Raw genomic sequence first — 15110 nt, forward strand, 5'->3', positions numbered from 1 at the left:
TTCACAAATCCATGTTGACTCTCAAAGATAACATTTCCCTCATCTGCCCAATGCTGTATACAGTCCCTCACTACTTTCTCCAAGATCTTAACAATTACTGATGACACACAAACTGGCCTATAATTAGACACTTCCAGTCTGTTACCACCCTTATGCAATGGCACTATCTTACCTTCCTTCCATTCCCTGAGCACCTTTCCTGCAGCCAGACTTTCACTGAAAAGCCAGGTTAAAGGCATTGTCAGTTCCCTAGCACATTCTCTCAAAACTCGTGGTGAAACACCATCCAGTCCCAAAGCTTTACTGGCATCCAGAGTACTCAGTATCTGAAAGACTTTGGTAAGAACATAGAAAATAAATATCAGGAAGGTGGCAAAACATTCTGGAGACTGTTGAAAAAAACTCAGAAATAGAGGAAAGAGTGATGTAAAAGGAATTAGAGATGACAAAAGTGACATGAAAACTGGAGAAAAAGATATCCAAGATGTGTGGAGTAAATACTTCGAAAAATTGCTAAATGAAACAAGCAGTGCTGTAGAACAGTGTCAAAAAATACTTGAAAGGCATGCAATCAGGAATATATATCCATACTTGAAGTAGAAAAAGCCATCAAAAGCCTGAAATGCAGAAAGGCAGCGGGAATAGATGATATTCGACCAGAAATGCTTAAGTATGGAGGTATATATAAGTCTTGCAGTGGCTGCACTGCATAGTTCAGAAGGTCTGGACAGAGGGACGAATTCTGGATGATTAGAGTAGAACTCTCATAGTACCCATATATAAAAAGAAAAATAAAACTGAACGTGAGAATTACAGAGGTATTTTCCTACTGAGTGTTGCTGGTAAGATTTATGCAAGTATACTTGAGAAACAGTTGAGAAGGCCAAATACAGGCCGTCAGGATCAGATTTTCACTTTACGACAAACAGTTGAGAATCATGGGAATATAACAAAGATCTGTAATTAAGTTTTGTAGACCCACAAAAGGCACATGACAAGGTGCTAAGAGAAAAGGTATTCAAAACACTACAGTTATATGATGTGAATGGGGCATTATATCAAGCAATACTTAGTCTTTATTTGAGTTGTAAGTCAGCAATAAGAATTGAAGGAAGTACAGGAAGATGGTTTGATGTTAATTCTGGTGTCAGACAAGGAAGTATATTATCCCCTCTGTTATTCATTAGCTATTGTATCACATTATGAAAGAAAGCGGTATTAAACCTGATATCAAAATTGGAGACGTCAATCTCAGCTCTTTACTTTAAGCAGATGATGTTATACTTTTAAATAAATCCAGTATAAATTCAGTTATTCAATTTAGTCAAGATTCCCTGACTAAATTGAATAACTGTTGTAATAAATCATCATCATCATGTGTATCAAGGATTTAGGCTTAGCATGGCCTGTTCTGGCCTTAGAAGTCATTATTGAATCGTTTAAGAGGACGTCCTGGTTTTCTTTTTCCTAATGGCTTGTACTTTAAGGCTCGTTTCGGTAATCTTTCTGTTTTCATTCTTTGAGCGTGTTCCATCCATTTATGTTTATAGTTTTTAATTTTTTCTATTACTGGTTCTTGGTTTAATTCTTTCATAATTTCTTCATTTCTTTTGTGATCAAATAGGGTATACTTTGCAGTTTTTCTCACAAACTTCATTTCTGCTGTTGTTAATCTTTGTTTGTCTTTTTGTTTTATTGTCCAGATTTCGCTTCCATACATTAAGACTGGTAGGGCTAATGTATTGGATACTTTTAGTCTGGTTTGTTTTTGAACTATAATTGTGGTTTAAATATAGAGTTTATCACACCTGTTATTTTTAAATATTTTGCAATTTTTACGTTTAAATCTTTTTCATTTTCATACGTGATCATACATCCTAGGTAGTTAAATGAATTCACCTGTTCTAAGATCTTGTTATCTATTACTATTTTAGTTTTTGCTGGATCTTGTCCATTAAAGCCCATAGTTTTTGATTTTTCTGTTGATATTATCATATCATAATCTTTGGATATCTCATTTAGATCTAAAATAGCTTTCTGTAAGTTATCTTCAGAATTTGTAATTATCATTTGGTCGTCAGCAAAGAGGAGAGTGTTTAAATTTACTGTAGGAGAAAGTTTAATTTCTTGATGTAAGTTTTTATTCCATTTTATTATTATTTCATTTAAGTAAATATTAAAAAGAATTGCTAAGAGGGGACATCCCTGTCGGACCCCTTGGTTTATCTCTCTCGTATATGATAGCTCGTGATTTAATCTTATTTGTATTTGATTATTTTTATATATGCTTGTGATAGCTTTTAGGATACGAGTTGGTATTTTTCTTTCTTTTAATATGTTAAATAATATGTTTCTTTTAACTTTGTCAAATGCTTTTTCAAAGTCAATAAATGCAATATGTGTTTCTAAATTGTATTCTCTTCTTTTCTCTATTATTAATTTTAGGCAAAAGGCCGGGTCTATACATGATCGTCCTAAATCCATTCTGAACTTCTAAAATAAAGTTTTTGGAATATTTCATTAGTTTGCTATTTAAGATTCTGCTATATATTTTGTAACAGGAATTTAGTATACTGATACCGCTATAGTTTTCAGGGTCATCTCCATTACCTTTTTTTTAAAGATAGGAATCACAATTGCTTTTTTCCATTCTATTGGGGGAGATACCAGTTGAGTAAATTTTATTTAAAAATAATAAGAGTCTTTCTTTGAATGAATCTTGTTCCTGCGTATTTATATAGTTCTGAACCTAGCTTATCTTCTCCAGGTGATTTTCCGTTTCTTGTTTCTTTCAAACTGATTTCTAATTCTTCTTTAGTTATTTCCTTTTCATTTTTGTTAATTGTTTGCCAGTTGTCTTTTTTAAAATATTTGTCTGTCCACAGTTCTGAGTAGTAATTTAGAAATTCTTTTAATTTCAATTCAGTGTTTAATTTTATGTTTTCTTTGGTATCTGCATTTAAGTGTTTCAAAATCTTATATACATTGGGTCTTATTTTACATAAATCATATTCTAAATTAGAAACAAATTTGTTCCATGATTCTCTATGTATTTTTCTGACTTCTCTTTTAGCTATGGCTCTTATTCTTTTATATTCTATTTCATCTTCTAATCTTTTACTGCTTAACCATTTGTGATAGGCTTCTTTTTTCTTTTTGATTATTTCTTTGATTGTATCATCCCAGATCTTCAGTTTTTTCCTTTTATTGAATTTTTTGGCCTTTCCGAAACTTTCATTTGCTGCTGCATTTAGTATTATTTTTATATTAAGCTATTCTATTTCTATTTCTTCATTTTGTTTTATTTTATCTAGATATCGGTTAATTCTTTGTTCATATAGCCATTGTACATTTGTGTCATTCAATAGTCTAGTTTTATAAACAAATGTTTCAATTTTTCTTTCTGTTCTTGTTACTTGTAGCCATTTAGGTGGTAATCTTAATTTTATTTTAACAAGGAAGTGGTCACTGCTTATTTGTTGTAATAAATTTGGTATGAAAATCAGCAATAACAAGACAAAGACAATGAGAAATGGCAAAACAATGAAAATATCAACATCATGAATGGAGAACCTATAGAACAAGTAAAACATTCCAGCTAGTTAGGCATGATTTTTAGTGAAGATGGTAAATTAAATATGGAAATAAACAGAACCAATAAAGCTGGTATGGAAAGAAGTCAATATAAATTTATTTATATGGATTTCCATATCTCGTATTCCATATAATAAATTTATTATATGGAATACAAGAGAAATTAATCAAAACACTAAATTAGCTACATCATCAATGGCCACATTATATTAAAAATGAAGAGATTAGGAAAGAATTTGACACTGTTAGCAGAGCTAATCCCAGGTGGTATGTCACTTAAACAGAATGGGAGAGGAAAGATTACCAAAACAAGTGTTCTCTGCCAGGTTAAATGGGGAAAGATCCAGAGGAAGACCAATATATAGGTAGATTGATACAGTAAAAAGTGCCTTACAGACAGAAATATAAGATCTGATAATGTTGGAGTCTTGACAGATAACAGATTGATTTGGGGGGAAATTGTTGATAGGAAATTAGTAATGATGTAAGTTTTTCATGTAGTGGTTTTTCCCTTCAGTATTTCTGACCCTAGGTGACTTTGTAGGCACTGCCCACAAGCATTCCTGGTAAGAATTTTTACAGGGTAGTTCACTGTTGCTTCCTCCTCCCCATTTTATCTGGGGTCAGGACTGGCATATGGTTGGGACTTATTCACGATTGTAATCCACGTGTGTGTGCATGGGGTCATTTGCCTGTTTTGGGGGGCAAAAAACCTGAGTTTTCAGGGGGGGGGAACCCTACCTTCATATGAGATCGGCTAACTCACCTTTCGTTGAAAGAGACCAGATAAAGGTTCCTGATGTCACTGATGGGAATTGAACCCAGGTTCAATTCCCATCAAAGGGCTTCGTCTATACTGACTGAACTATGGATGCTCTTTTCATGAAGTACTATCATAATATCCTGTACATCCCTTGAATGTACATATCAGGAATTTGATAACAGTGTACTCATTTGGTAAACTAATAAATCCATAAATAAAGATAGGTATACTATTATTTGCAGATGATCAAATTCTATTAGCTACTTCAGAAGATGATTTACAAATATCAGTAAAATCATTAAATGAAATTTCAGAACAATATAACATGAGAATATCGAAAATAAAGACAAAAATAATGACTAAAAATAAAGACAATAATAATAATAAAGCAGAAAACCAAATAAGAAGGACAATAGTGATAGATAATAAAATATTAAAACAATAATGAATTTGTTCTTTCAAATATCTGGTATATGAGCTATGAAGATGAAAAAATGTAGACATTAAAATATCAAGTAAACAACATGATAAATATTATATTTTTAAGCCATCTCTGGTACAAAAGTACAGTGGAATTAGACTATATAACGTCCTGTCTAAACTTACTTTATTATAGAGAAGTGAAACATGACCATAAAAAAAAATAAAATAAAGAAATTAATTCAATCAGCTGAAATGAAATTTTTCAGAAACACAGCTGTATATATCAAGTGGGAAAATAAAACAAATGAAGAAATTTTACAATAACTGAATATAAAACCAATTAACTACTAACTATATAAGTAAATATATACAAAAATGGATGGAACATCTAAATCGAATGGACAATAGCAGACTGCCAAGAATACTATATGGATATAAAATAAATGGAAAAAGAAGAATTGGAAGATCAAGAAAGCAATGCAATGAGACCTGAACTCTCCAAGATATCTGCTACAATGAAAAAACATTCTATGAAACATATACTGCACCCTGATATGCATATATTGCTTTACTCTATATACTAAACATAAAGGCATGCTCACTTGCTAAGCATGTCAAAAAAAAAAAATTAACTATTCATTAGAAAACTAATTTTGGAGATATTGTGAACTAACTTATAAGAGAAAGATTGCATTATACAAAAATAATACAAAATAAAACGGATTTGGGGGTTGAGGCAACATTGTGATTAGTCACTGAATTTAGAGCTTGTGTAAAAGTGGTGGTTTTTATCCATTTTATTGTGGTTTTCTCTTAGAAAATTAGTGTGCTTTATAGTATACTAGGGGGACTGCACCAACCCCCCCCCCCCCCCCGAGTTCTGGACTGGTAGGCTGGTTCTCCTTGAGTTCTGATTGACACATATTTTTAAGACACGAAAGGGGGTTTCTGCCCCCTGGCACCTAGGGTAGCCCCTGAGTGTCGAGTCAAGCCCCACCCAAGGTAACTAGTTGTGTACCACAAGAATCAGTTCTTGGATCACTGTTATTCAATCTGCACATAATAATATTGGGAAGGATTTGACAGGTGAGATACAGTTATTTGCTTATGATGCAAAAATAGGTAGGGTAATCATGAATGCTGCTGATATACAGTACTTACAGAATGATTTGAATAGGCTGGAATTGTGGGCATGGGAAAAAAGATGTTAGTTCAATGTCAGTAAATGGAAATCATGCATTTTGGCGCGATTAGACATCCAATGTTGTATTATATTGGTGAAGATTATGCTAGAAGAAACTGATTAAGTCAGGCTAGGGATCTTGGAGTGTTAGTAGAAAGTAAGTTGAAGTTCAGGGGCCATGTAGCAAAGATGGCAATTACAACTCAAAAGATAATTGCAATGCTGAAAAGAATTTTAGCATGTAAAGATAAGGATGTTATTTTCTGTCTTTACAAAGCATTGATAAGACCTCACTTGGAGTATTGTGCACAGGTCTGGTCTCCTGTTTCTGCTGTGATTCTGATACAGTGGAGAGAGAGTGCAAAGGAGAGTAAAAATAATATCAGGATTGTGGAATACTGATTATGAAGACAGACTGAGAATTTGTAGACTGCAGATCCTTAGCAAACAGGAGAAAGAGCGACGATATTAAGATGTACAAACTTCTGAAAGGGCCACACAGGATTTCAGTTGATGGAATTTTTCAGTTAACGGAGGATGGAAAAGGACAAGAAGGCATCCTTGGAAGCTGAGAATGAATGCTGCTAAGAAGGGATGAGAGATAGATTTTTCACTCATAGGGTAGTGCATAATTGGAATGGACTGCCATTAGATATTGTGTGTGTGCGTGAACAGTGTGGATGAATTCAAGAATGTTTGATAGCTGGTGTGTGTGTGTGTGTGTGTGTGTGTGTGTAGTATGTGGCCTCCCCCAATGAATCCCTGACTCCCTGGAGGTCCTTAATAGCAATAATAATAATATTATTAGTTGCACAAAATGTTATTTTTAGTAATAATTGAATACTTTTTTTTTTTTTGAATGTGGAAAATCATAAGATATCTATGATATTTTTATAATGGTAGTGATTTCCTAAATTTCACAAAACACTAAGATAAACTGCATGAGTGATATTACTTCATATGAATATTACCTAAAACTGGTGATCCCTTCAGATGTTCCATTTCTTCACGTGAAAAGTATAGCACAGTATTAAACTCTGCTGGAAGTATACCTGGACTTAAATAAGGAAATGTGATATTTATTCAATTCTGAATTGTAAACTATCAACTAATACATTTTCAATAAGTAACATTAATACTAAATGTTTAACAAATATATTTATATGCAATACCTCTACTCTGTCCCATTAGCAGTGAAGAGCCACATTCTCTTCTGTTATTGCTTCTTCCAATAACTTTTTCACATCTTCCCCTCATACAATATCTCTCTCACTTCTGAAGTCACTGGTTTCAGCCAAAACAATCAATTCTTTCACCTTCCCTTTCTGCATTCTGACTGCATTACTAATATTACTGATTTTTATACCAGAGAAACAAAATTTTGTAGTGCTTTCATGAAGTACCCCAGTTAATATAGAATCGTCATAAAAAAAAGCATCTGCTTATGCTCTTTCTCTAATTTATTCTTACAATTTTCTTTTTGACTTCACACTTTTTTTTTTCTATTCCCAGTTCGATTAATCTCTTGCTGTTTCTGCAGCCTTTCAATCTCACGCTTGTGAAGGACCACATCTAAGCAAGCTATTTCTTTATTCTGGTTTTCTACATTCTCCTGAACTTTCTCCACTGCAACTTTCACATATGCTACTTTCAATAACCTCATTTATATTCTCTATCCCATTTCTTTCACCATCTTTTAAACCAAGAATTCTATTGACTCCAATATTTTTGGCTTTGAATACTAACTACCAAGACATCTGATTTTTCCGTATAATGCAGTTAGACAGAGACCTCTATGACAGAAAGTGAGAAAGAGAGAATAGAAAGGGACAGGGAAGCACTTTGTGAGAAGAGCAGTATGAAGCATTATTAATGGGGTAGTACAGAATACCACAGAGCACTTTGCAGCAGCAGAAGCCAGACCAGAACCAGTACAAAATTCAAAACAAAGGGCAGGATAGAAGTAGCCTAAGAAAATAAAAGTAATTATCCCTGCATACACAGAAAGTGAACATAGGAAATAGTAATATATGCCATAGACTGAGAAAACACAAGTGGAGTTTCAGCAATCAATTCTTGTTTCCTGAAGTTGTGTTCACATGAGGAGAACTTAACCCCCTCCCCCAGCAGCCAGAGTTTATATACCCCCATATTCAGTTTATGTACATGCAACAGTGTATAACTAACTTTGACTTTCTGCAAAGAAAAACTCGAGGAGTCGCTATTTGGAGGTAAGCTAAATATGAAATTATTGTAGTAATAATTTCTACAGTATGCTTCTAAATAATAAAGTATAAAATAATAAATAAAATAAAATAATAAAGTATGCTTCTAAAAGAAGCATCACTGAAAAGAAATATGTTATGCATGAAGTTTGATCATTGCATTAAAAAGTTGAAAACATGCAAATATTTGAAATACATAGTTAGCCACTTTACTTCTGTGCTTATATATATAGTTGTTAATTCAACTTTTGAATGTTGGTGACTGACTTTACTGAATCTAAACTCACACCTCATGGCCAGTCTTCAGAGTGATGGAAGCAAGACTCCTTTAATCAGGATGTGATTTTTTTCTTCCTACTACTTGTCCCACTACTGTGGAGACTTGCACCTCTCTATAAGAGGGGTCATAACGACAACATAAAAATAGCACAGTCAATAGGATTATTTTTAAATCTCTAAAGCTGGCAATTGAGATGGGCCATGAAATTTTATTCAGAAATCGACTAAGAAATGAAGGCTTAAAAGTAAAATATGTCCAGTGGTAAAGAAAAAAAAAAGGAAATAGCCACTGCAAGTGAAATTCCATCTGATGAATGTGGGTTTTTGAAAGATTAGGACTTTATGAAATTAGCGAACACAACATTCACGATTCCGTCATTTTCTGGTGAAGAAGTGCATTTGGTTGAAGTATTTTTTTTAACAAGGCAGAAAGAGTCAGAGATTCTGGAAGGCGGACAAACAGCCAATTATTATTGATAATTAGATAAAAACCGCAAGGCAAAGCAAGAGGCTTCTTGAAAATATATAGCAGAGTATATAAGTTCTTTTCGCTATAACCCTTTGGTATTAATTTGGTCTAGCTACTCACTGATGAAGCCTCAAAAAAGGCTGAAACCGGTCTGGGTAGTGACCTCCCTACCATAATGTAATAACAGCATACATTTCCTAGGAAATGTGTTTTTACATTATGGAAAATACCAAGATTAGCAATCAGAACTTTCCCCACCTTTGCAACGAGTTGCCCGTGTTTGTACTACGTTCTAGGACTACTTGCATTCAGCTCACGCTAGTATTCGCCGATACTTTTATAGTTTTTTTTTTTATACTATATTCGGCATGAAACTCTCTTGATTCCAATCCTTGAGTTTCTTATTCGGTTTTAAAACAATGTTGGATCTAATATCCCCTTAATTTAATTAATGTTTATATCACCAAAATGAAGCCTGTTGGCTCTTTATATTTAAGCAAGAGGCTTCTATTACAATTCCCTGCTGTTCAGGAGTGAGCAAAACTATGATACATTCAAGGAACTGCTGACCGCACAATCTTCAAAAGCAGGGAAGCTAAATGTGAATATTTGGAAGATACATTAATGTATTCAGGGAGATGAAAAGAAACTGTCCTTGAGTACTATAACAGACTGTTTAAGTACTGCAAATTAACTAAAGATACAAGATGAGATAGATAAAAAATACAACATGATGAGAAACCACCTATTGAATGGCTGCTTTTTCATCAATTCAGATGTGGATTGAGAGACCAATTAAAGGAAACAGCTTTAAGGCAATAAAAACATTTGAGCAATTAATAAAGAAAGATCCATAGGGCTTCATTTCAGTGACATAAATTGCATAGAAATAGCACATATTAAAGATCCAATAAGAGCCTCCGTAACTCAGTCAGTATAGATGAAGCTCTTTGGTCAGAAAGACCTGGGTTAGATTCCCGTCCACGACGTGAGGAATATCTGGTCTCTTTTGATGAAAGGCGAGTTAGCCAGTCTCATATGGAGGTAGAGAGTTTTTTCACCCAGAAACTCGGGCTTTTCATCTCCCAGAACAGGCAAACCAGCCTGAATATAAACATCTACAGACACAGGACACTCCAGGAATAAGGATTGGACGACCTATTCCGTAGGATTTCTGGTTTCGAATCATAATGGGCCACTAGGCCTTATGATTCGAAACCAGAAATCCTATGATTCAAAACTTTTGACCAGACAATTGTGAGAATACAATCTTCAGTTGTCAGGCCAGTGAAACTTTTATCAAATGTGCTAATAAAAGGTGAATATATGGACACAGTGGTTGTGTTCTTTTAAGTAGTGAAAGCTAAGCCAACTCCGATGTCAAGGATTGTATTCTCACAAGCTCTCTGGTCAAAATTATAAACTTCACTTATGAAAAATGCAACTCTCTGACATTGGACTGCTTTAGTAATAAATGAGAGGTTTTGCTCTCTTAAGCTTCCATGCATGTGTGTCTGCTGAAGTGGTTACAAACTGCCTCAGTAGATGCTTACCTACGGTATGGATTCCACTGATGTAGCCTTTATTGGGGCCTTTTGGTGTATGCTTTTTTGTGGGAGATGAAAAATTCTGCTCAGTGGTTCTACCCAGTGAGCCTGTCAGAACAATAACTGAGTATCTTTGAGTGATCAAGATTTATGAGTTAAAATGATCCTTCATAATATAAAGGAGATCCTTGGCTAACAGTATTATGTTAGATAGAAAAATTTCCTTGTAATATACTCCTAGATACAAGAGCTCATATCGCTTTAATTGCATGGAGCCTATTTTTAAAGATAATAGAAAAATGTATTTCTTACAATATACATCAACTGGATCATCTTATAAAATTCAGAGGAATGTTTCAATTCAGAATTATGTGTAGCAAAGCTTGAAATGTCACTATTTCCCTTCTTGTTTCCCCAATTAAGTTTAAACAGTTAATATCACCTAGTAATTCTAAGGCATACAAGTGATCAGTGATCTTAGGATCCAATTTTCCAAGTAAATATGGATTTATATGCAATTATGCAAAATGCACAATCACATTTAGTCACGTTGTAACCTGACACTCCTGTATATACTAAACAATATCCAACTCCTCTGAAACAACAGATAATTATTATTAGTATTATTTAGGCCTCCAAGGAGTCAAGACTCATTGCGGGAGGTCCGGGAGGAAACACAAGTCTATATGGGAGATCCCTCCCAGGAAACACAAAATCCACCACACCACTCCCTAAACTCATTCGCCGTTCTCGCTCTCACCACTCCACGGCTCAACCACTCTCCATGCAAAGAAACCACTCCCCACCCTCTTACTCACAGTTTCCTTTCGTAACTTCCAGGGATGATCCCTTATCATCACTCCTTCCCGCTGTTCAACCAAGCGAAAGAACTCCCCATTGTCAACCCCTGCAACCACCTCTCAACAGTTCAAAAGTCCCAATCATATCACCTCTCCTTCTTCTATCCACCAAACTCTGCAGTCCACTTTCCCTCAGCCGATCCCCATAACCAACACGATACATTCCTGAAACTGACTTATACTGAAACAGGGTCTTATACAACGGAATGACAACTCTTTTATCTCTGCAGGTGTCAGTGTCCCTCTCACCATTGCAGCAATCCTCTGTGCCACCTTCACCACCCCCCACAATATGTCTCTTGAATTTCAGGTTTCTATCAATCATCAACCACAGATCCCCTGTCTCCTCCCCACTTCCTCCAGTATATCTCCTCCAATAGAGTATGCAGCGTCCCATCGGTGTGCCCCAAACCCCCGCTGCATCAAACTGACACCCCATTCACCTGCCCATCTGTCCAGCCCACTCAAATCCTCTTGCATGACTACCACATCTGCACCACCACCAATAACCCCTCCCAGCTTCACATCATCTGCAAACAACTGAATATCCCCCTGTAATCCATTGACAATGTCATTGATATATAAAGGTTAAATAATATAGGTCCCAGTACTGAGCCTTGTGGGACCCCACTTGTAATCCTCTGCCTCCTTGAAACTGCCCCACCATACACAACTCTCTGATACCTATCGGACAGCCAATCCTGAATCCAGTTGACCAACCTGACATCCAAACCCATGTGCTGCAACTTAAATATCAGCTTATCATGTGGCACCCTGTCAAATGCCTTCACTAAATCCAAGAAAATGGCAGTATATACCTTTTCCTCATCTACTGCTCTTGTAACTTTATTACAAAAGGCAATCATATTACTAAAACAAGAGCACCCCCCCCCCCTCACAAATCCATGTTGACTCTCACAGATAACATTACCCTCATCTGCCCAATGTTGTATACGGTCCCTAACTAATTTTTCCAAGATCTTAACTACTGGTGACACACAAACTGGCCTATAATTAGACAACTCTAATTATAGGCCGGTCTGCTACCACCCTTATGCAATGGCACTATCTTGCCTTCTTTCCATTCCCTGGGCACCTTTCTCATAGCCAGACCAAAGGAGCGGTCAGTTCCTTAGCACATTCTCCCAAAACTCGTGGTGAAATACCATCCAGTCCCACAGCTTTACTGACATCCAGAGTACTCAGTATTTGGAACACATTCTCCTCCTGCACCTCTAAACCTCGAACCTGCCCTATCCCTCTAGTATTAAAATTTACTCCTCCAGGATGAAATACACCAATAAAGTGTCCAGTGAACAATTCCACTATGTCCTCTGCATCAGTCACTCTATTCCCATTTTTATCCCACAATGTCATTCTTCCACAAGATAAATTTTAAAAATTATTGCTTGATTATGAAAAAGCAGTAATTATTGAAAAATCCACAATAATCAATATATGATAGTGATAATTGTTAATCTACAATAAACAATAATTATCTTTTAATTGAAAAGTCAGATAGAAACTTACAATTTTTTCTACATTAATAAGATTATGAAACAATCAATTTGACCCTATGCAAAATAGAGGAAATGTTCATCAATTGTGAAGGCTTATTATTTCTCTAAACTTGAACTAAACTCTGGTTATTACCAGATTGTATGTATTTTGCATTTTAACAAAACAGCAAACGTACTAGATGTGTAGAATGTCTCAAGGAGACAGAAATTTTGGCACTTTCATTTCAACTGCTTATGAATTTCATCTGGGCAAAACATTTAGAAAAAGGAGTACTTGTATTTCATGATGTACTGATTTATTATAAAAGTCTTGAAGAACACTTCACTCTTTTCTTCTCTGTAATAATGAAATTGGCTGATGCTACTTATCTCTTAAGTGTTTCAAGTATATTTCTTAGAAGAAATGTAGTATTTCAGACATATAATTAATAAAAATGGAATAATACCTTCCAAATTAAATGTAAAGGATATTTTAGAATCTTAAGTTCCTAAAACTGTTAAACAAGTAAGGTGATACTTATAAATGTTAAATTTCCACAGCATTTTTATACCACATTGTTCTAGTCTTATAAAGTCCCTAGTTAACCTAATGAAGAAAAGTATAAAATTTAAGTGGAATGAAAAAAAGAGCAGGAAGATTTCCAAATAGTGCAAGGAGTACTCTCTCACACAACCCCCTTCGTTAATTCATCTGAAAGTAGGAGAAAATTTCTACCTATCTACTGATGCATCATATGCATGTGTTACTGCAGTCTTTAGAGCCTCTGCAGCTCAGTAGGTATAGACAAAGTCCTTTAGTCAGAAAGACCTGGGTTCTGTTCCTGCCCATGAAGTGAGGAATCTTTATCTGGTCTCTTTCGACTAAAGGTGAGTTAGCCAATCTCATATGGAGGTAGAGGGTTTCTCATCCCTCAGAACAGGCAAACCAGCCCGCAAACACACACACACACACACGGATCTACAGTCATAAAATACATACTTAAAATCTGTCATTAGGAGGCTCAACCAGTCCTAAGGGATGGTGGAGGAAAAATGGAGTGGGGGACCCCACATGACAACAACAACAGCTGCAGTCCTTGAACAAAATAAGATAATTCATTTAAGTTTATAGCATATACAATACGAGTAGGAAACTCACCAGGATATAAAAACACTGGGACCAATTATTTTATTAAACTCATTGGATACTACAAATGAATCGGAAATTCAGAAACAGGAAGACAGCCCCAAGAAACAATTGGTCATGAAATCTTTAGTGTTCCAAATTGTCCCAGTAGGCAAGTATGAGGTAGCATGGAATGGGAAAATAACAAATGCCCAAAAAGTCTATTCTTCAACAGGATCTGCTTTCTGGCTTACTAACATAAATCCCTAATAACATAAGGAACATGTATACTGCTCAGGATGACCTCTTTCTGTTGAAGCAGAAAAAAAGGGAAGGTTTTTTCATTCCATGATATTGGGCTCCAAGGAATATAGAAAAACCCATAAGAAAATAAAATAAAAGTATTTTTGGAAAGGAATGAAAAATTCCATGGACACCAAGGAATATATAAAACCTATATGAAGATAAAAGGAAAAGTATTTTTGGAAAGGAATGAAAAAACATATTTCCACATATATTAAATCTTTTCATAAATGTCATCTATTACCTGGTTTTTAAGGAAAAAGCTCCTTTGCAACAAATACCTATAAGACCCTTTCAAACAATTGCATGTATAAGTGATGTCCTGTCAAGTGTCAATCTATCTCCATCCAGGAAGCTAATTATATGGATCTCTACCCGAGATCCATAATATATGTGGTACAAAGTCAGTGATGCTCTGATCTCTTCCATCTTGCAGTTAGTATCCCATGTCTATAGATATGTGTTCATGGGGCTGGTTTGCCTGTTTTATTATTATTATTATTATTATTCGTGATACCTCCAAAGAGTCCAAAGACTCATTGTGGGAGGACACCTATTGTACAACTCTCCATCTCCACCACTACACCGAACCTCTACCACCAATCAACAACATCAGTGCCATCTACTGCCCACAACAGTAGAATTTTTTGTCCATAATTGCATGTGTTCTGAAGGGCTGATTTGTCTGTATGCAGGAGAAAAAACTCTGCTACCTCCGTATGAGATCGGCTAACTCACTTTTTGATTGAAAAAGTCCATATAAAGATTCCTCCCATCATGATGAGAATCGAACTTAGGTCTTTTCCAATCGAAGGGTGCAATGTACAGTCATTCTTCCA

At 35.2% G+C, this 15110-nt stretch overlaps 1 protein-coding gene across 6 annotated transcripts in view; it reads right to left on the reverse strand.

Moving 5' to 3' along the window:
• The window catches only part of LOC150101403 (actin-histidine N-methyltransferase-like), a 311777-nt gene that overhangs the window by 174047 nt on the left and 122620 nt on the right, over nucleotides 1-15110 (reverse strand). For all 6 annotated transcript variants that reach the window (XM_090401040.1, XM_090401036.1, XM_090401039.1 and 3 more), the window contains one exon: nucleotides 6935-7015. In XM_090401040.1, coding sequence (XP_090257166.1) covers nucleotides 6935-7015 — 81 coding nt within the window. The remainder of the gene's footprint in view (nucleotides 1-6934; nucleotides 7016-15110) is intronic.

The sequence above is a fragment of the Typopeltis vanoorti genome, chromosome 11, assembly GCF_054136105.1.
Source record: "Typopeltis vanoorti isolate ZY-2024b chromosome 11, IOZ_Tvanoo_1.0, whole genome shotgun sequence".
Taxonomy (NCBI): Eukaryota; Metazoa; Arthropoda; class Arachnida; order Uropygi; family Thelyphonidae; genus Typopeltis; species Typopeltis vanoorti.